The 20,481-nt window shown below is 42.0% G+C and overlaps 2 protein-coding genes across 2 annotated transcripts; one reads left to right on the forward strand and one right to left on the reverse strand.

Moving 5' to 3' along the window:
* Positions 1-7,756: 7,756 nt before the first annotated feature.
* Positions 7,757-20,042, reverse strand: LOC118793517 (butyrophilin subfamily 1 member A1-like). The gene is made up of 6 exons (XM_036551737.1): positions 19,860-20,042; positions 19,329-19,445; positions 12,194-12,268; positions 11,520-11,876; positions 10,893-11,174; positions 7,757-7,779 (listed from the first exon to the last, which is right to left on the reverse strand). The coding sequence occupies exons 3-6, from the start codon at positions 12,264-12,266 to the stop codon at positions 7,757-7,759; spliced, it is 735 nt and encodes a 244-aa protein (XP_036407630.1). The 5' UTR covers positions 12,267-12,268; positions 19,329-19,445; positions 19,860-20,042.
* Positions 15,559-18,158, forward strand: LOC118793518 (zinc finger protein 92 homolog). The gene is made up of 3 exons (XM_036551738.1): positions 15,559-15,847; positions 16,381-16,596; positions 17,131-18,158. The coding sequence occupies exons 1-3, from the start codon at positions 15,559-15,561 to the stop codon at positions 18,156-18,158; spliced, it is 1,533 nt and encodes a 510-aa protein (XP_036407631.1).
* Positions 20,043-20,481: the final 439 nt, after the last annotated feature.

The following is a 20,481-nucleotide window of genomic DNA, read 5'->3' on the forward strand; positions in this document are numbered from 1 at the left end:
GGGCTGTAGCACTGAAATACCTGCAGGAAGATAAGTGGTGGGAAACACTGGACCCTAAACATACTGTTACTGTGGGCTTTATGTGTTCCTTTAAAGAGAAAGCATTTTACACAGATGCAGAGAAAGCCGGATGTGTGCTGGGTCTGTGGTGTATGGGATGTCGTGTTTCTCTGGGTTTGTTTGAGACGTGGGCTTGGTGATACAGCATTGTTTTTTGGGTTCCCCCCTCAGAAAAGTATTATATTTTTTGTCGTGTTGATCATGATAGCTTCCATAAACCAAACAATTTGCAGCATTTATGTGTCATATACAAATATATCAGGCCTAAATAACAGTGGGCTGGTACAGCGTATGCAGACTCTCGGTCTGTGACAGGAAGGGGGAGGAGAAAACACAACGGATGCTCTGGTCCCATGAAGGCACTGGTTTTTTCACTGCACTGTTTCTTTACTACTGTTACTCGTGTAACTGCATTATGAGTAACCCCCTTCGGTTTCCCTGAAAGAGACTAGCATTTTGGCCTCTGTACATGTCCTTGGTTTTGAGGAGGATTTGTTGTTTTTCACACCCAGCGCAGAAAAAACATTGTCTGTGATAACATTGCCAATTTTATAAGAGCTTTAAGGTTTACAAATTGAGAATTTTATTGAGAAGTGGCACACTTAAACCTCAGAACTACCTTGGCTTGCCTAATTACCTACAGATGAAGTCAATCCCGCCAAATATAGAGGTCAGAGCAAACTGGGCCTGACTGCAGGGCCAAACCCTGAAGGTTCTGAAGCATTTTGTTCTTGTTCTGAATTTCTTTCTCTTTCACCTCACCTGCCGTTTGGACCATAAACTCACAAAGCTCATCGAAAGTCAGATTGACTGACAAGTAAAATCTTATGCCGAGACGCCACTGTAGTCATATGCCACTGATTAGACATTCAATGGTTTCTTTAACATTCAGGTGAAATTCCAGTTTAAAAAAAGTTACTAGAATATTGCAGAGGTCTCACTTTGCTGCATACAATATGTTCTTCTCCTTAAGATGAACTAATTTTTACATTACATAACATTATTGCCATTTAGCAGATGCTCTAATCCAGAGCAATTTACATCAGTTACAGTCTTTTATACAATGTCATCTACTTCCATACAGCTGGATATTTACTGAGGCAATTCTGGGTTAAGTACCTTGCCCAAGGGCACAGCAGTAGTGCCCCAGCAGGGAATCAAACTGGCCACCTTTTAGTTACAAGTCCTTGTAACCACTATGCTACACTGCCGCCCAGACTCAAAATTGAGCATGTTGGCTTTCCGGCCTTCTTTAATTTTTTACAACACACTACATATGCTCATCTGCTCCTAGACCATTCGACGTATTGATAAAGGCCTTTGCTTATTTTTTTTGGATGCTCCCCACAGAACAGTATTCAGTTTTTTCTGTTTTAAACGCAATACCGTCAATTAACCAAACAATTTGCTGCATTTATGAATCATATTTAAATCTATGAGGTCTAAATGGCATACAGTGTGACGATCACTATGATCTACAACACACATCCACTGTCTCACACATGGAGACACATCTCCAATTTAATAACATATAGAGAAACATGGCCCCAATAAGCCTTCGAATTTTATCCTCATTCTTGATTACTATCGATGATAAAATATAAGCATCATCATCTTCTAAAATCTTTCGTAGAGTGGTCTGAAAGGTAGTACATTTTAAAAATAATACACATACAAAAATGTATACACATCAGCACAAACCACATGTTTGTTAGAATACGTTTGAGGGAGACTTACCAGAGGAAATACCCTCCATCTTGATTTCCCTGCGACAGCTCTCTGACAGTAACAGCTCAGTCTGTGGGCCCCAGCTCTGGTGTACAGCCTCAGAATGTCTGCTTCCCACAATGCTTTGCCCCTCAGCAGAGCAGCAGAGGCCTTCAGAATCTGAAACCTGTGAACCAAACAGTGATCACATAGCGTGTCTTCCTGCCATCTAAACCACAGGTGTTTTTCAGATGTGTTGTATTCTGTTCTTACAGTTTTCTCAGTTGACCTGGTACTTTCCTGCACACTGAAGATCATGCTCTTAAAACAGTTAAAAATGCTGTCTATATACTCTTGATCATTTTTGCAAAAGTAGTAGTACATTTTCAATGCTTTCACACATATTACAAAACTAAATACAATTTTACCATGAACCTCAAACAAAACTGAAGTGAAAATTCAAGTCACTTCTGATGTCACACGATGATGCTGAAGCTCCATCATATGTCAGTTTGGGCAGTAAAGTGAGCAGCTCTGAAAGTGCTAATTGTTACATTGTTCACTCAAAAAACGGTTCACTTCAGTGCATGTGTCTTGTGGTTGCCTTTTTTGAAGTAAATTCTGATTTCATGTATGGATCACTGATATCTTTCCTCCTCTTTCTTACTTAGGTGATAAGACTGACTATTGGTGAAATCTATTCCAATATGGTGCCAGAGTAAGGCATTTTGTTTAAGTCTGGGTGTTTTAAAATCATAATAAAAATCTTGCCTTTTGCAAGAAGTCAGGGACTGAGGTAAGACTGTTTCCTCTATTGGGGTAGGAGTGGGTTTGTGGGTTGGTATTGCAGGGAGGTTTCAGTGTGTCTCGGCCAATCAGCCATCTGTAAATTACTACGCACATAAACCTGGGCAGCACAGCATGTTCGGTTGGGATGATACACACTTAGCAGTAACAGATTTACAATTTTAAACCTTGAGGAAATTTATTCAATACGCACAGGCAGCACAGTGGAGAGGAGTTATGTCATTTCCTCGATGACACCCATCGAGGATTTAAGAAAGAAACGGAAGGAAAAAAATAAGGAAGTACCTCACACTGTGAGGGAAATGGAACCTCCCTGCTCAATCCTAAAATCTAGGATTGAGACTACGATCCTTCAACGTCTGCAACAAGATGATGCAGATGTTCTACCAGTCTGTGGTTTCCAGTGCCATCTTCTACACTGTGGTGTGCTGGGGGTGTGGTCTGAAAGCTGGGGATGCAAACGGACTGAACAAGCTCGTCAGGAAAGCCAGCTCTGTCATAGGTGGCAGAATTGAGCTGGACTTACTAGGGGCGCTGGTGGAGAGGAGGACGCTTAACAAGCTGGTGAGCATCCTAAACAACACCTCCCATCCTCTCCATGACGGGCTTGTGAAGATGAAGAGCACCTTCAGTGGCAGGCTGATCTCCCCCAAATGTTCCACTGAGAGGCACAGAAGCTCTTTTCTGCCTGCAGCCATCAAACTATACAACTCTTCTCCTCTCTGCTGCAACATGGGATTGACTGGAACCTGATGCCCTGTGCTGTCCTTCCTTCGGGATTAATAAAGTATTTCTTATTCTTAAGGAGGCGACCAGGTGTCGATTCCCGGCTCACAGAGGATGTGAGGATGTAGGAACGGAGGAAAGGATGCAATTTAGCACTACTGGGACTCAGCCCTAGGCATCTTTATATGCCTATTAAAAATCTAAATGTCTTAATTATATTAAATATTAATAGACACACAGAATCACAGAAGTGGCTTTTGTTTTAATCAGAACAGTTTGACCTTTTGACAGTTACCATTAAATCCAAATGAGACCATACAATGATTCAGAGTTTATGCCACGTTAGACACTGGCAACAACTTTTTTATTGAGAGATAAGCACTGCATTTTTTAACACTGAGGGACCATATTATAGTAGAGAAATATGTGTCTACAATACTACGCACTAGTTTTCCTGTTTGAACATACAGTTTACTTTGAACATACAATTTCCATTAAGTGATAATAATCACAGTTAATGATTGTTTAAACTCTGTACAGGTTGTTTCATTATCAATCCGGTTTTAACCTCATTCCTTCTTCATCCTCCCGTTTTCATCCACCCTGTTGCTGTATTGTCTGGTCCATTTTGTGTTTTCCCCACTGATTTTCAGACTCCGTTTGTGTATTGGTGCAGATACACGCACACATATCTGTGCATACATCTTTACCACATTATCATCACAGCATTGTTCAGTTCCGTTTTGCCATCTTTCGCGATTTTGGTCATTGTTCCAGGTAAATGCTGCAGTTTTCCTGACGTTTGCGTTTCCTGACTGTGCAGCTGCGTGGGGACACATGCAGATCAAGCACCAGCAGCAGCTCATGGTAACATCAGGGGGAGAGCTGCACTTTACAGGAATTACATTCTCTCAGTGTTAATTTCTCTCCTTAGAACCCCTTATTTAGGATCATTTTATTGTAAAAAAATATATAGCATTTTAAAGATTTATTAATTTAAAAATTGTAAGATACACATTGTTGTTGTTGAGCCATGTTACCCCCTGCACCTCCCTATCACCTCTCGTGGGAATGATCGTGTCCCGCTACCACAGGCAGGAATCTCTCAGCTCACTGACATCCTCCCGTCCTCATCTCATTACACATACATGATACTTTAATGTAGCGTGAAGAACAGAATGACAATGTTCAGCTTCTTTTTTCATTTACTCTCCATTTTTCACCCATTATAGTAGTCGCCAGTCATGCATTTAAGATCATCATCGCCACTTAAACAACCACTGAAATAACGTAGGAGACTGATTCTCATCCACTGTGGAGGAAAACGGAGAGAAATTAGGACTCTATTAGGTGCAAATTAAGTGAGAAAGAAATTAGGTGCAAAATCCCTTTATGAATATAACCTTTATAGATATTACTGGCCTTCATTAGGCATGGGACGATACACTGAGATAAAGAATTTGCACTATGAAAATATGATGATATGTACTGTGGAGCTAAAAGACTTATTTAAGCAGACCTGTAGGTGTACAAATGCAGATTAAAATAAGAACAGCTGATTCCCCTCACAAACTCTCCCTCTGCAGCTGAATCACCGTGTACTTTAAACTTTTCTACATTTCCATCCATGATTAACAATAACATGAGGTATCCAAGACTACTTACTTTTTCTGCATATTTCTTTAACCTTATATGTCTGTGATCTGTTTGTACCTCTAATGGGGGAAAAAAACTGAAGACGTCTTACACACAACACATGCTTACCCTTCTCTTCAGACACCTTATCTGCCAATGGCAAAAGATAAAAATATTAAAATGTATTTTTTCTGATTAAAAAAAACAGTAAAATACTATCAAAAGTCATTTCTTTTTTGAAATTGATCTTTGAGTTAAAACCCACACAAAACATTACAAAACATCAAAACCTATAACTTACAGATTTCTCAAACACACACACACACACACAACTTACCCAGCTGTTGGGAGAGCAGACCTGCAGGTGTACAAATGCACATGCAAGAACAGCTGATTCTCCTCACAAACTATCATTTTACATAAATGATTTGCTGAGGATATATTTCAACTCGTTGTGATAAACAGTCCATGGAGTCACACATAGAACAGCCACTGGTGACAATCGAAAATGCATTAAGAGCTTCACACATGTAAAAATACTTGAGTGTCATCTTATACCGATCTGTGAAAAAAGTCTTTTAACTTTGATTTTTAAAATGAATTTTGCTGGTCTTCTGCCTGCTGCCCGCTTCTTTATGTCATTACACTTATTTATATTGTTTTTACGTCTTATTTGCATATGTTTAATGAAAAACGAAGAAACAACTCATGCTTACCTTTCTCTGCAGACACCTCATCTGTCAATGACAAAAAGATGAAAGCATTAAAATGCATTTATTTTTCTCATGAAAAAATTCTGTTGCAAAGAGTAAAATGTTAACATAAATCATTTCTTTTCTGAAATAGTGAACTTTCAATTAAAATCCTATCCTTATATTTACTGTTCATCTGAATGTTTCAGGCAAATGAAAATTATTACAGAGCACTCATATAATTAATTTTATCTGATAAGTGAGCTTTCTGTCAGTTCCTTCCTGCTAGAAATGTGCAAAACATGAATTCCCCCTAGTGGCTATTCCTGATATTGCACTTCTGAGTTTTGAGATCAACTTCCACAGGTTTTCATCTAGAGGTTTCGCTAAAGGGAATATCAGGGAAATGGCTGTGCTGTTCGTGTGTTGGACACAGGAGGAGTATTTAAATCTGAACGATCCCCTGCAGTACTGATGATGTGCAATGGGGGAGTAATTCTATAATGTGTGAAACTACTCACTGCCCGAACTAACTGAACATCACAGGCTGTAAATACAGCTGTTTGGAGAACAAATGCAGATTAAAGTGAGAACAGCTGATTCTCCTCACAAACTCTTCCCCCACACACTCCCTACAGCTGAATCACCATGTGCTTTAAAGTTTTCCAAATTTCTGTTCTATCCATGATCAGCATTAACAGATCAGCCTGATATTTATGCTGGTTCTCTCTGCTGAGGTGAACATCAGCAGCTGTATTCCACAGGGGTTTAAAATATATTGACTGTCACCAGTGGCTGTCTTACCAATCAGAACTACCCCAAACCCTACATAAAGGTAAGCACACTTTGAGTCATCTTACCTATCTGTAAAAAAAATACTTTTTATGTTGAGTTTTTAAAATGTATTTACGTTTTCTTCTTACTTTTTATGTTGTTTATATACTGTTTCTACTTCTGTTTTTAAATTCTGTTTTTTATATAAGAAGAACTGAAGACATTTTATCTCATTCATAGTGTCAAAGGAAACCACTCATTTACATTTATTCATTTAGCAGACGCTTTTATCCAAAGCGACTTACATAGGTTACAGTTCTTTACAACGTTATCCATTTATACAGCTGGATATTTACTGAGGCAATTGTGGGTTAAGTACCTTGCCCAAGGGTACAGCAGCAGTGTCCCAGTGGGGATCGAACCGGCAACCTTTCGGTTACGAGTCCTGCTCCTTAACCACTATGCTACACTGCCGCCCACTCATGCTTACCCTTCTCTGTTGGCACCTCATCTGTCAATAACCAAAAAGATGAAAATATTCAAATGCATTTATTTAAACCCACATTCTATTACCAAGATTAAAATTTTGCCAGAAATCATGTCCTCTTTGTTAGGGCACTAAACTCAGACTGGTCTATACTTTAGCTTTTAGAGTTATGTATGTAATTAATATTAATGAGAGACCCTAATAAAGCATATATTCCTAATTTAATATCACTGGATTGTTATTTCTTTGAGACACTGAGTAGGTTACTGTTCATACAGGGATATGGTGTTTTTATAAAGTGTTTCAAATTCCAGCTCGTTATGAGGGTTTATCTGTACTTTTTGTATCTCAAAAAATAAAACATAACACTAGGAAATTCCTTCCAAAACTCATGTCTAAGTATACATACACACATTACATTTAATCACAATACAGCTGCCAAAAGTTAACACACAGGAAATATTAAATATTAAGTAACTCTGGTATCAGCTGTCTGCTGATTCAGGAAACACACTCACCTGCATTTTTTCGAGCCCTTTCCTCCTCTGTAAACCGACAAACAGAAGGTTATATGGTGTGTGTGTGTGTGTGTGTGTGTGTGTGTGTGTGTGAGTGTGAGTGTGAGAAAGAGAGTCTGCATGAATGAGTGGTGGTATACGTGTGTGTATGTGGTCCTATCCAGAATTTAATCTTATCGCTCTAACCTCTACTCCACATGGCTGCCTTTTACACACAACTACTGCTACTGTCCAGAATTTTAGTCCGAAATACGTTTTGTGTGAAAAGTAATAATCTTACACTTATTCATATCTGCTGCTGTGTAATGTGATGGGTGATCATAACATCCTCTGCAGAATTCATACACTCTCTACTTGCACGTGTTCTCTGAGGCTAGAACACACACAGGAGAATCAGAGACTTCATTTCAGAATTAACAGCACATCTCTTCTCCCAGCAGTTTCGGTTGCTTTTATCATTCCGATTAAACGTGGCAAAAGGTTATAGAAAAATTAAAGTAAAACTGAATACATAACAGTAGAATTGGTTCTGCATCTGTAATATCACAAATAATCTGTTACAAAAAAGAAACTGTGACTGTATGGCCAGCCTGTGTCTCTGTGGCCACCCTGTGATCTCTGTGTCTATACCTGTTTTAAATTTTTTACCATATTCAGACAGTCACAGTATATTCTCTTTAAAGCGCCAGGCAGCATGTCTGCTCTGGGTTTTTGTGTTTCGCAGTGAGAAATGTGGTTTCACTGCTGTATCTCAGTGAGTTCCCATTGTGTGTTTGGTGTTAGCAGGTGTAGCGCTGGACCTCAGGACCAGCTGACTGAAGGAACTCTGCTTTGGACTCGGCTCTTAGCATTTCAGACCCTTATTATACAAAAAGAATGGTGTTTCCCTTGATGTATGGAAGGTTCTTTAGCAGAAGTCTCGCTCTCTCTTTCTCCCCCCACCTCCCTCTCTCTCTCTGTACTTACCCAACTCTTTGAGAAGCCGATCTGTAGATGACAGAAAACGGACTGAAATGAATGAGAGCAGTATGACTGAAAAAACAGTAATACACCAGGTAATGCTGTTCAGTCATGTCAGTAGCTACAGCCTGAGTGGTTCCTGCTGCTTGTGTACTTTCCTGCTTTTGCAGATCTTGTGGGAAAGAATTTGCCTCTTCATTTCTTAAAGTTAATTAATAATGCTAATTAATAATATATATTTTTTTTTTTAGCAAAATGAGCATGGAGCCGAGCTCTAAAAGGCAAAAAATGTGTCGCTTCCACAGTGAATGGGAAAACAATTTGTTTTTGAAGCCAGTTAATTCAAAGGAGCAGTGGGTAATTTGCCTGGCAAGATTATCAATAGCGAAGAAGCACCAAGAATGTCAAAATTATCCATAGAGCGCAGATTCCCCACTGAAAAGTGAACTGGGGAAGCGGTTAAGAAACTTTAAAAACTTAGGTTCAACAAGAGGTCTTTATAGGCCCATTCAAGACATTGACGGCAGCTGCCTTTGCATCTTTCAAGGTGAGTCACACAGCCTGCTGGCAAAGCACAAAAAGCCATGTGAGGACGGGGAGTGAGAGGGAGGCTCTCAGGAGCCCCAGGCTCTACAACAATTTCAAAAATTAATGAGAAATAAGTGAGGATATTTAAGAAACACATCCAGCTGTCTAATCCAGCAGGCGCAGTAAAATGCGGAGCGTGGCTCAGGCCATGAACGTTGACGCTTCACTTTGTAAATGCGCCTGCTTAGGTCCCAGTTAGAAAAAAAACGAGAAGGAGCACACAGAGCTACTGTTACACTGAGGTGTAAATTCTTACTAACACGCAGGGATCTAGAAGATGATCATGAGAAACGTGTCACGAGAAACAACTCATGCTTACCCTTCTCTGCAGACACCTTATCTGTCAATGACAAAAGGAGGAAAATATGAAAAATATATACTGTATATATTATTCCTAGGAGAAAGATTATTTTGCCAAGACTACCATGTTACCAGAAATTATTTCCTTTTTGAAATAGTAATCTTTGAGCTAAAACCGTGTCCCTCTATCCACAGGTCACTCACTCATGTAAAGAAAATTTTTCTTTTTAAGATTTTTAGCGTGCTTCTTACTTTTCTGCATGCTTCTTTATGTTTTTACACCTATTTTGACGGTTTTTATGTATATTTGCAAATTCAATTTTTAATTTAAAAAGAGCTGAAGACATTTTAAATTCACAATGTCAAAAGAAAGAACTCATGCTTACCTTTCTCTGCAGACACCTCATCTGTCAATGACAAAAAGAGGAAAGTATTAAAATGCATTTATTTTTCTCATGAAAAAATTCTGTTGCCAAGAATAAAATGTTAACATCAATCATTTCATCAATCACACATCATTCCTATCTACTGTTCATATGAAACTGAAGGGAAAGTACTCAAGTAATTAATTTTATCTGGTGATAAGTGAGCTTTCTGTCAAAACATTCATTGGGCGGCAGTGTAGCATTGTGGTTAAGAAGCAGGAATTGTAACCAAAAGGTTGTTGGTTCAGTTCCCTGCTGGGGCATTACTGCTGTACCCTTGGGCAAGATACTTAACCCAGTAACTATCCAGCTATATATATGGATAACAACTTATAAATTACACACACACACACACACACACACACACACTACTTACCCAACTGTTGGGAGAGCTGACCTGCAGGTGTACAAATTCAGATTAAAGTGAGAACAGCCGATTCTCCTCACAAACTCTCCCCTACAGTTGAATCACCATGTGCTTTAAACTTTTCTACAATTCTGTATTATCCATGATCAGCACTAAGAGATCAATCAGATATTTACATTAAATTTACATTACATGCATTTAGCAGATACTCTTATCCAGATTCTAGCACCATAGAACAGAAGTGCATCCATTCAAGCTAAATGAGCTAGAGGTGCTTCTTTAAATACTGCTGGCTACTGGATATCCTGATCAAAATCTTCTGTATAATATACATTTGAACAACAATATGTTTTAATATCCTGGACCAGAGAACTACTTCAAAATCCAGTAACAAACATGAGCCTCACCCTTTTTTCTGCGCAGTTTCACATGGCGACAGATTAGAGCAGCAAGTCCTATTACAGCAGTAACCCCCAGAGTGAAAACCACAGCAAGGGCCACCTTCCAGGGATGGGCACGCTGGAACATCTCAGCTGAAACAGACATAGAAACTCTTTAATAGTGTTCATTCATTCAGCTCTGAGGGAAAGGGGCACAGGGAAACCCCTGTGAGTATGGAGGGAACATACAAACTCCACACAGAACAAGAATCGAACCTGGGACCCTGCAGCTGCGGGGAAATAGCACTAATCACCCCTCTGTCATTATGAAAGAGCATTCTGCAAGAGTGGAGCTATTTACACTCTTTAGACACATTCCACAAGTGTGGAAATATTATTAGGCTTTGCAGGTACACTTTCCATAAGGGTGGGGTTTTTTAAGTTGTTGGTACTAAATGTTACTCACCAGGGATGTGAAACTCTGTCTCCTTCTCCTGATTGATCTGCTGCTGTTGAACTCGACAGGTGAACCTAGTAGTGTCTCCCTCCTGTACGATGACACTTCGTCTCACGATGAAGAGGCCCATACTGTCTCTGAGTGTCTCTGTAGGTCCAGCAGGGAGACTGTGTCCCTCACTGTCCAGCCAGATGAGTTCAGGCTCAGGATGCCAGCCTTTAGATTCACACAGCAGGCCGATCCCCCCTTCTCTGTATCCCTCCATGGAGATCACTGGATCAGTTCCTACAGCTGCACAGATCACAGATTTAGAGATTACAGAACATAACGTTACATGTATTTAGCAGATGCTCTTATCCTGAGCGACTTATTAAAACACCTAATTTTATTATCAATCGTCATTTAATCATCTTTTTTTAAAGCTTTTCACACAATCCAGGTATAGTGAGACATACTTTTAATACGTATAATAATCAAAAATCATTTTTATATTTTAAAATTTTGAATTCAGTTTCATAAAGATCTATGTGGTTGAAAAGGTAAGAGACCTTGAACTCCCCCTAGAACAGGAGCAAAATCCAGATACTGTAAGACAAAATAAGAACATTACATTTAAAAAAATAACCTCTTACTGACCTCTTACTGTCACTGAAAGAGAAACATCCTCATACCACAGATCAGACTGAATCAGACATTTATACTGTCCCCCATCAGAGACTTCCACACTGCTCAGTCTTAGTGAAGCGTTGCCTTTCTTCAGCTCCTCTGGGAACAGTGCTGTCCTTCCTCTGTAAGATGGGGACTGACTGTCATTTTTGTTCTCTCGCTGTTGGTAAAGATGCACTTGTGTGATTGCAGCGTCAACTCTGAACCATTCCACACGCATGTCTTCAGCGCTGATATTGGGTTCGAGGTAACAGGGCAGAACAATTCCTTCACCAACATCAGCAACAACAGGATCGGCTGGACCAACAACCTGGAACCTCTCTGGAGCTGGAACAACAGCACAGACTGAGACTGCAGCTGGAACAACAGCACAGACTGAGACTGCAGCTGGAACAACAGCACAGACTGAGACTGCAGCTGGAACAACAGCACAGACTGAGACTGCAGCTGGATCAACAGCTCAGACTGAGACTGCAGCTGGAACAACAGCACAGACTGAGACTGCAGCTGGAACAACAGCACAGACTGAGACTTGTGATTCTCCTGGAGACACACAGTGTGTGACACAGTATCAGCTGTGTGAGACACACACTTTAGATGTCAGTGCTGCAGTCAGTGAGAGTGCAGGTGAAGATGTGCTGTACCTGGTCTGGAGACAGAGGTCTGGTGGAGGAGCAGGAGGATTAAACACAGATACTCTGATCCATCGCCCTTCATCTCTGGAAGACAAATACATGTAAATGTCTGTAAATTATGTTCATAAGATTCAAATTTAAAATTAAATGATCCTTTCATTAATGTCATTCAGCAGACGTTCTTATCCAGAGCAACTGGTTACAGTTTTGTCCATTTTTACAGCTACATATTGATATCTCCTGAGGCAATTGTGGGCTGCAGAAGAGTACAACGGAAGTGCTCAAGCAGGGAACTGAAACAGCAACCTTTCGGTTACGAGCCCTGCTTGATACCATTACAACACATTTTCCTTTTCTGGTTTCAAGATTGAAATAAAGAAATTACAGATTCACATGGAACACAACAGACATTCAAAAATAAAAATAAAGAAATAAATAAAGATAATATAAATATATAAAACATAATCTAAATATATCACTACCTAAATAAACCACATAATGTATAAATCCAGCAACTGGCTACCTAACTACTAAGACTTCAGAGGGGTAATATTCTTCTCCAGCAGCAAATAGGATTACACCTCAACAGTTTGCTTTGGTCAGTGAACGCGCTTGATGTTTCAAGCGTAAGACTGATCCCTGTGGCCTGGGTTTGATTCTGGTTGTGCCATCAGCTGATGATGACCGGGAACCCATACCAGCTTGACAAACTGACTTTGTTCTGCCAGAACGTCTTTGTGCTGGGGATAACAGGGATACACTAGCACTGTGAAAGTAATCTCTATCCTTCTAGAATAATTAAACATATGAAACAGGAGTTCCAGCTAATGCTTCCTTTTACAGTAGTATATGTGTATTAGTGATGTCAGGGATCAGATGCTCTTAGACTACTTAGGGTAAGAATGCGTTAGCTTACCTGCTGTCCGTCTTCGAGTTTATGGAAAGTGGAAGCTCTAATCTATTCACTCTTCACATGCATTGAGACATCTTTTACTTCTGAGAGAAAATAAAATCACTAAATAAAGGCCTGTGGATCATTCCCTCCTCGAGTCTGCCCTTCAGAAAGGTACTTATTAGACTTTTACTTTCTCTTCATAATGGAAGACCTGATTGGATGAAACATGATTCAAAATGAACTATGAACCAAAGGAGATTCATAAACTTCCATGCATCAGCAAATGGATCTGACGTGTTTGGAGATACTCCAAAAAAAAAAAAAAAAAAAAATTCAATCTAGGTAGTCTCGATCACATACAGCTACTATTGATATTATCAATAAATCTGACGATATACCTATCTAGAAAGATAGCTATGGGGTGAGGTTTCAGAGAAGATTCTGGAGAAACCTAGTGAGGCTTATTATTATTCACTGAATACATGAATACTGTGACCAAATTGTATAAAATTATAAGGTGTGGTGAATTGCTATGCGAGACAACAAGCAATAAAACAAGGGTCAAAGTGCGCTATCTACAGTGCAGATACCAGCTGACTAATACCACTGTCCTCCAGCAGAGAGAACACTACCTTACACTGATCTGAGTTTTCAAGCACTCACAGGAACACAGCAGACTGGCTTCAAAATGGTGATCTTTGCTATTGCCTTTCCCCTTGGTAAATAGCAAAGATTCTTTGTACTTTTGTGTGAGCTCCTCCTAAAAAGGTGGCATTCTCTAAACAGAAACCACTGTAAGTTTGCTTTGCACGTGGTAGTACAATCTCCTGCCCTCTCATAAGGACAGTAATACTCACAGCAATACTGAAGAAGCTGTTATGAGTAGAAATAAATACATACAAATTCACCTATGAGTTCCATGAATTTTCAGAGAGACTGGTGCAAACAACCACCAATTTTCGGGAGAAAATTCATGAGGGGGGAGAAAATGTTTCCCAGAATGCAACTGCAAAGCCTTTCCACCTCTTACCTGTACCACTCACCTGGTTTCAGCGGCTGCCAGCTTTCCCACACAGACTCTTTGTGCTCTCAGCAGGTAGGTACCGCAGAATTAGAAGAGACCCCTGAGAGCTGAATCTATCAGAGGATACTCTTTTTGGAAACAATTCTTAACAGACAAACTGAAGGCAAATACGTCGCCACAGGAGACATCATATCCACAGCCGTGTGCTCTCTTTGAGCACTTGCTTCGATAAACTGAAGCTTCATGCATTTGTTTTATACTGCACAAAAACACTATTCCAGACTAACAGTCCTCCCCTTACAGCCACTTTTTTTCCCAAGAGAAGGAAGCTGGTCATCACAAGCACTTGGAGACCACTCTGTAATTCAGCTGTGGTTTTTTTCTATTTTCTGTCAGAAGACATGGCAGTTTTTTTTCCTTTTTCCTGCTGAAACCCATAAATCTCCTTGAATTTCATGCTAAACTGTAATTTGGCTGCATTGGCTAGTAGGTATGCCTTACGTCACATTACGTATTATCGTACATTAATTATCGTGATGTCGTGAATAGGAGGAGCAACGCGAGAGTTGCTCTGGAATCGCGACAGGACGGCTGCTGTATTGCTGGTATGCGTGGGTCACAGCGCTGTGATTGCTCCATCACGCACACAGGTTAGATAGCTGTATATTCTCCAAGCAGCGTCTTCCTCTCCGAGTCACCGGGATAAACAGCGGTGAGTGGACATGCTTTTCCGCCATGACCTGCCCGGTCTGGCGCTGTAACACAGCGGCTGTTGGCAACGTTAGCATGTGCTGCTTTGAAATTGCTAGCTATCGCTAGCTGCGTAATGTTGGGTAAGATGGGTAGTGCTGCATGCTGGCTAGCTGACGGTGTTCAGCTAACCCCATCAGCTTGGTTTCGATGGTATGAAAAAGTCATATTTTCGTAAATAATGCTAGATTAAATTGAACGAATAAAATGCATTTGGCTGTGATTAGCTATACGTAAACAATACTGTGGGTAACGAGGATTAGCTAGCTTGTTAGCTAGCTCTATGTCTGTAAAGTTTCTTCGATATAGTCGATATAGGCGCTTGATCATTTTTGACTGTATATGCTTGTCACAGTCGTACTTCTCCCCGCGTCTGTTTTCTGCGATTAGGAATGTGGACATAATTCTGTATTCACTGGCATGTCCTTTCACATTAAGCCCAGTTTCATTACTTAGCAATGTAATTTTAAGATAACCAAGTGGTTTTTGGAAAAGCCAGTGATGCTGTTTGTAGCCAATGGAAGTCGGCTGTTATCTCGACTGAAATGCCCTCTTTGCGGTCCTATAGGCTATCATCCGTCCTGTTGGTCATTTGCATCCATCTCTCTTCACGCAGTGTCATCTAAGCAGACGCTTCTGGGGTAAATACAGCATGCTCCTCTGGCTTTGAGTCGGACCCTCCGCGCATCTCTCCCCACGGCCGGGATGGCGGACACCGCAAGCGGCTGCTTCAGCGCCCGGCTCGAAGCTCTCATGGAGGCGCTGCTCAGAGCTGCAGTGTGCGAGATCACCAAACTTTTTGAGGGCAGCTTCTCTGACTCCCAGATGGAAGTAACCCAGAGTAGAGAGGAAGTGAAGTCCCTGAAACTGCAGCTGGAAGTGTTGGAGCACCAGCTGAAAGAGGCCAGAGCCACTGAAAGGACAGTGGAGTGGATGGGTCAGAGCTCGGGCTCAGGCCTTAGCTGCTTCAGTCACACTCCTGATGCCGCTGCTGGTAAGCGAAGTTCACACTCCCAGAATTAGTGTGCGCATTAGGGTTCTTAAAAGTAATTTTTTTTGTCATGTTATACCCTTTTGATATCCAGTCGTTACTGTTTTTTTAATTTTAATTCACTCTACATTCCCCAGGTATACCTGAATATGCCTGTGTGTGGTCACTGCTGTGTGTACGTCTCAGAATAGACCAGCTCTGCTGTTTTTAAAGAAAAGCAATGACATTTGGACATATGAGAATCCAAGCAAGATATGGTCAACGTTACAGCAGATGCATCAGACCAAACTTGTATAAAAGCCAGCTTGTGTATCCCCATTTGTTAAGGTGGTTAAGGAGCAGGACTCGTAACCAAAAGGTTGCCGGTTCGACTCCCCACTGGGGCACTGCTGCTGTACGTCACAGCCCGGGTGGATTTCTGGTTGAGCTGCAGGACTCTTTATGCAGGGGGCAGGTCCTGACTTTCTTATGATTTGTCAGAACATTATAGAACAGCTGTCAACACTGGTATGGACTGGGCCTCTCGTTCTCCACAGGGCAGGAACGGGGTGCACCTCTCCTGAAGGATCAGGTGCTCTCCGAGGGAGAGGCGAGCTGCCAGGAGGGGCCTGAACAGCTGCACCTGGTTAAGGATGAGGTGGAGGTGACAGAGCTGGAGCCTATCAGCTTCACTGCAGAGGGAGCTGAGGTGGGCTGCCTCCAAATCAAACAGGAGGTCAGTGGCGTCGACACGGTCGCCAAACGGTTCTCCTGTAAACCTGCGATTCTTTTCCTTTGGCTGTCTCTTCACAGCTGGCTGAACTTTGGTTCCTGCGTGAACCCACAAACTCTGGTGTGCTCCTCAGTGACTGCCAAGGCATCATCATTCAGCACTGTAGATATGATTGTAAACCGATTTTCTCGTGCCTGTAATAATAATACTGGTAAATGAAGATTTGAATAAAATCATTTGAATGTAGTGAAAAGAAAAACATCAGTTAGAAATTGCCACTAAGAAATATCATGTACTGTATATTTTGTATTTTAAACATGTGTCCTCTCTCTCAGTCAATGGAAGACAGCCCAGCCTTCCTGTGTGTGGAGGGGAGAGGAGAGGAGAACGCCAGGCTGTCAGTTGCAGAAGTCAGAGGTCATCTGCCATCAGCCCTAGAGGCCAGTACAGAAGGCAAGTGCTGATGACATGTTTAAATCTAAACCTCATCAAATGAGGCTCATCAACCATCAATCAAATGAAAACCGAGCACTGCTGACCGACCGCATGTCTCCGTTCTGTCCCCTTCTGACAGGTGTAAAGGAAGGGTCCGGGAGAGGGGCGCTGAAGCCGAAGGCACTGTCAGAGAGGGCGTCAGTGGCAGGTCCATCAGTGACCAGACTGGGGTGTGTTCCATCCCGACCCCGAAAGCCCAGACCTGGCCTCAGCGACGCAGCACCTTGTGCTAAACAAGACATTGGGGATGTGGTTTTCAGTGGACCTCACTACAGCTCCCAGACTCATCAGGTGATCAGTGTGAAGCTTTCAGCGGTGCCGGAAGAGGCCGCCGAGTCCCCTCCTCTTCCTGGCAGTGCCGGTGAAGCTGTCCTCACCCTGTGTGCGCCTTCCGCAGGGCCCGATTCAGCGGGCAGGAAGAAGCTACTCTCTAACGGTGGAAAAGCAAAGGCGGTGGAGCTGGAATGCTCCCAGCAAGTGTGGCACAGGCAGGAAATAAACAGCGATGAGGGAGGACCGGAGGCTCTTGTCGGGGTCATTCCAGAACAAGGAAAAGTTAATTTACTGAGGTCCCGATACATATCAACAAACAGTATTTTGGCTCAGCAAAAGCAGCAACTGACTTTAAATGCAGGTAATACACTGGGTGTGAATCTCAGAGGGGATAGGCGGAACCCCTTCTCTGATGGGAGGAGGAGTTTCGCTGCAAAGGAGAAGCTGAAATATCACCTGAATGTCCACACAAGAGATAGGCCATATATATGTCCGTACTGCGGGAAAGCCTTCACCTATCCTTCTCAGCAGAGGAGACATTTGCTCCGGCACAGCGGGGAGAGACAGTACCCTTGCACCCTGTGTGAGAAGAGCTTTGTGACGCCGTCTGAACTGAGCGTGCACAGTCGGGTTCACACGGGGGAAAAACCCTACTCCTGCCTCCAGTGTGGGAAGAGGTTCAACAGAAACGGCAACCTCAGGGCCCATCAGAGGAGCGTGCACCTGAGGAAGAGGCCGTTTTCCTGCAGCGTCTGTGGAAAGACATTCGCCCAAAAAGGCAATTTGAGGACCCACCAGCAGCGGCTCCATCAGGGAATGAGACAATTCCCTTGATTTGAATGAGAGAAATTTTTTTTTTTTGATACAGGTGGTATCATTTGCTGTAGGTGTTCCCCTCGTCAGACAACTGCTTTCAAGAGGAGGCCTGGAGCCATTCAACAGAATGTTTGTACTGAGCAATATGAAAGCAGAAGAAACTATTGAACGGACACCGAGTCAGAAGAAGTGATTTTTTTTGTTGTGCTTTAATGCAAATTGAACACAAAATTGCCAGTGTTTGCATCTGCACTTGATACCGTATCTCCTTGTTAATGTGGAAATCATTACATTACATAACGTTATGTTTAATTTCAATTAAATTAAAAAGATTTTTCTGTATTCTGATTTGTGGAATTTGATAATTGAATGGGTAAAGCTGAGATGTTCAAACCTCTGACTATCAAGCAGAAACAGGTACTCATGTTTTACAGCTTCTGCTCTTACAGATGATGTTAGATATTTCCGGTATTTCCCAACAGCTCGCTCCTCATGAGCCCCTTACAGCAGGTGTGAAATCTGTGCTTCACGATAAGACCTGATAGAGTTCCACTCAGTGAAGCATTATCCACTAATCTTAACTGCGGCAACAAACCGATTTCCAAATGCATCATGAGAATGTTCTATAATAAAATATAGTTAATTTTAACATGGAGGCTCTTATTTACACTCTTGTTCTCACCAATTTTAGTACATAATGTGCTAATTAGTGGGTCAACAATAAGCAACTCCATTTACATTTTTGAGTATGTTTGGCACAACATAAAGCAGCGTTCTGTTCGACCAAAGATGCTGCTTCTACACAGACCTGATTGGGTCACAGTGCAGCAGTGAGATTTCTCTTGATGACATGAAGAAGGTGTTTCTATGATATTTTTATACAGGGGAATCATTTGGGTGTCCACTTTGCTTCACTCTCTTGGGGTTCTAACTGTGTTATTATTCTCTGGTTGGGCAACGTACTTTTGCTGAAAGTCAGTTTTGTATAGAAATGTCTCTTGTTTACCTTGTCTGTCACTGGCCCACATAGTACCAATACTGCAGTGAGCATGTGGTGGCAGGCTGTGGTTTCACAGTGTCGTGCAGTGTACTCTGACGTGTGTTCTTTCTACTGCAACACCATCCTGAGTGTACCTCTGTTTCAGGGTCTGAGGGCAGGGAAGGACCCCTGCAGCCAGGTGTTCTTACCTGGAGAGGAGCCTCCCCGGTCGGGGAGGGCTGTGAGCGGCGCTGCTTGGGCAGAGACGAGGTGGCGGTGACGGAGCTGGAGTCTGTCAGCTTCACCCAAGGCGGAGCCGAGGGACTCTCCATCATAGTGAAAGAGGAGGTCAGTTGTCTGAAGGAGTTGAGCACACTTGTATGTCTAGCAGAGTGTAAGAGTGTAAACTTCAGGATTCAAAGTTCAGGGTCCCAAACATCATGTGCTGCCCTAGACATTAATCAGTCATATTTTCATATGTCATATTTTCATATTTCTGAACAGTTTCAGTCTTAAATAATAAAAAAATAGAAAACAGGTTATCAGCATGTACAGCTTTGTAAATGAGTTACCAGGATGTGTGGTATGACTGCATTGTTTTATGGATGTTTTATAAGAAGCTGGAAAAATACTAAATGAAATTCAGAATGAAAATTCATAACTATATCTCTGCATTAAACATCATAGGTAATAAAAAAATCTGCTTCTTTAATCAGTGGAGCCAAATCCTGAAACCCTACCTGTGCAGATGGGGGAGTCCAGTCCAGGGGTTCAGGGGCTCATGGTTCCTCCTTCAGCCGCAGAACAGGTGAATATTCAAGGTGAGCATTCAGGAAACACGTTAATTCAGAGTCACAGACATGTCCAGATGAAGAGTGAGCACTGAACCTTACCTGTCCTTCTCTGTACCGTGCTTCAGAGTCACAGACACGTCCAGATGAAGAGTGAGCACTGAACCTTACCTGTCCTTCTCTGTACCGTTCTTCAGAGTCACAGACACGTCCAGATGAAGAGTGAGCACTGAACCTTACCTGTCCTTCTCTGTACCGTTCTTCAGAGTCACAGACACGTCCAGATGAAGAGTGAGCACTGAACCTTACCTGTCCTTCTCTGTACCGTTCTCTCACAGGAGCTCAAAATGAAGGCTTTCTGTGGAAGAGGGAAAAGCCCAAACCTGGACAGAACCCAGAGTTCTTGGTGGGTTTATTGTCAGCAAGGTCAAGATGTACTCTGACCCAGCCTGGTACAAATGTGTTCAGTGTCCTGGACCCCAGGGGCAGTGAGCAGGGGGGACTTAAGTTAGAAGTTGGAGATGTACACGGGCGTGGGAATGCTGTTGGGTGATGGAACATGTTGCGCTGC

This window comes from Megalops cyprinoides, chromosome 18 (genome assembly GCF_013368585.1).
Source record: "Megalops cyprinoides isolate fMegCyp1 chromosome 18, fMegCyp1.pri, whole genome shotgun sequence".
Taxonomy (NCBI): Eukaryota; Metazoa; Chordata; class Actinopteri; order Elopiformes; family Megalopidae; genus Megalops; species Megalops cyprinoides.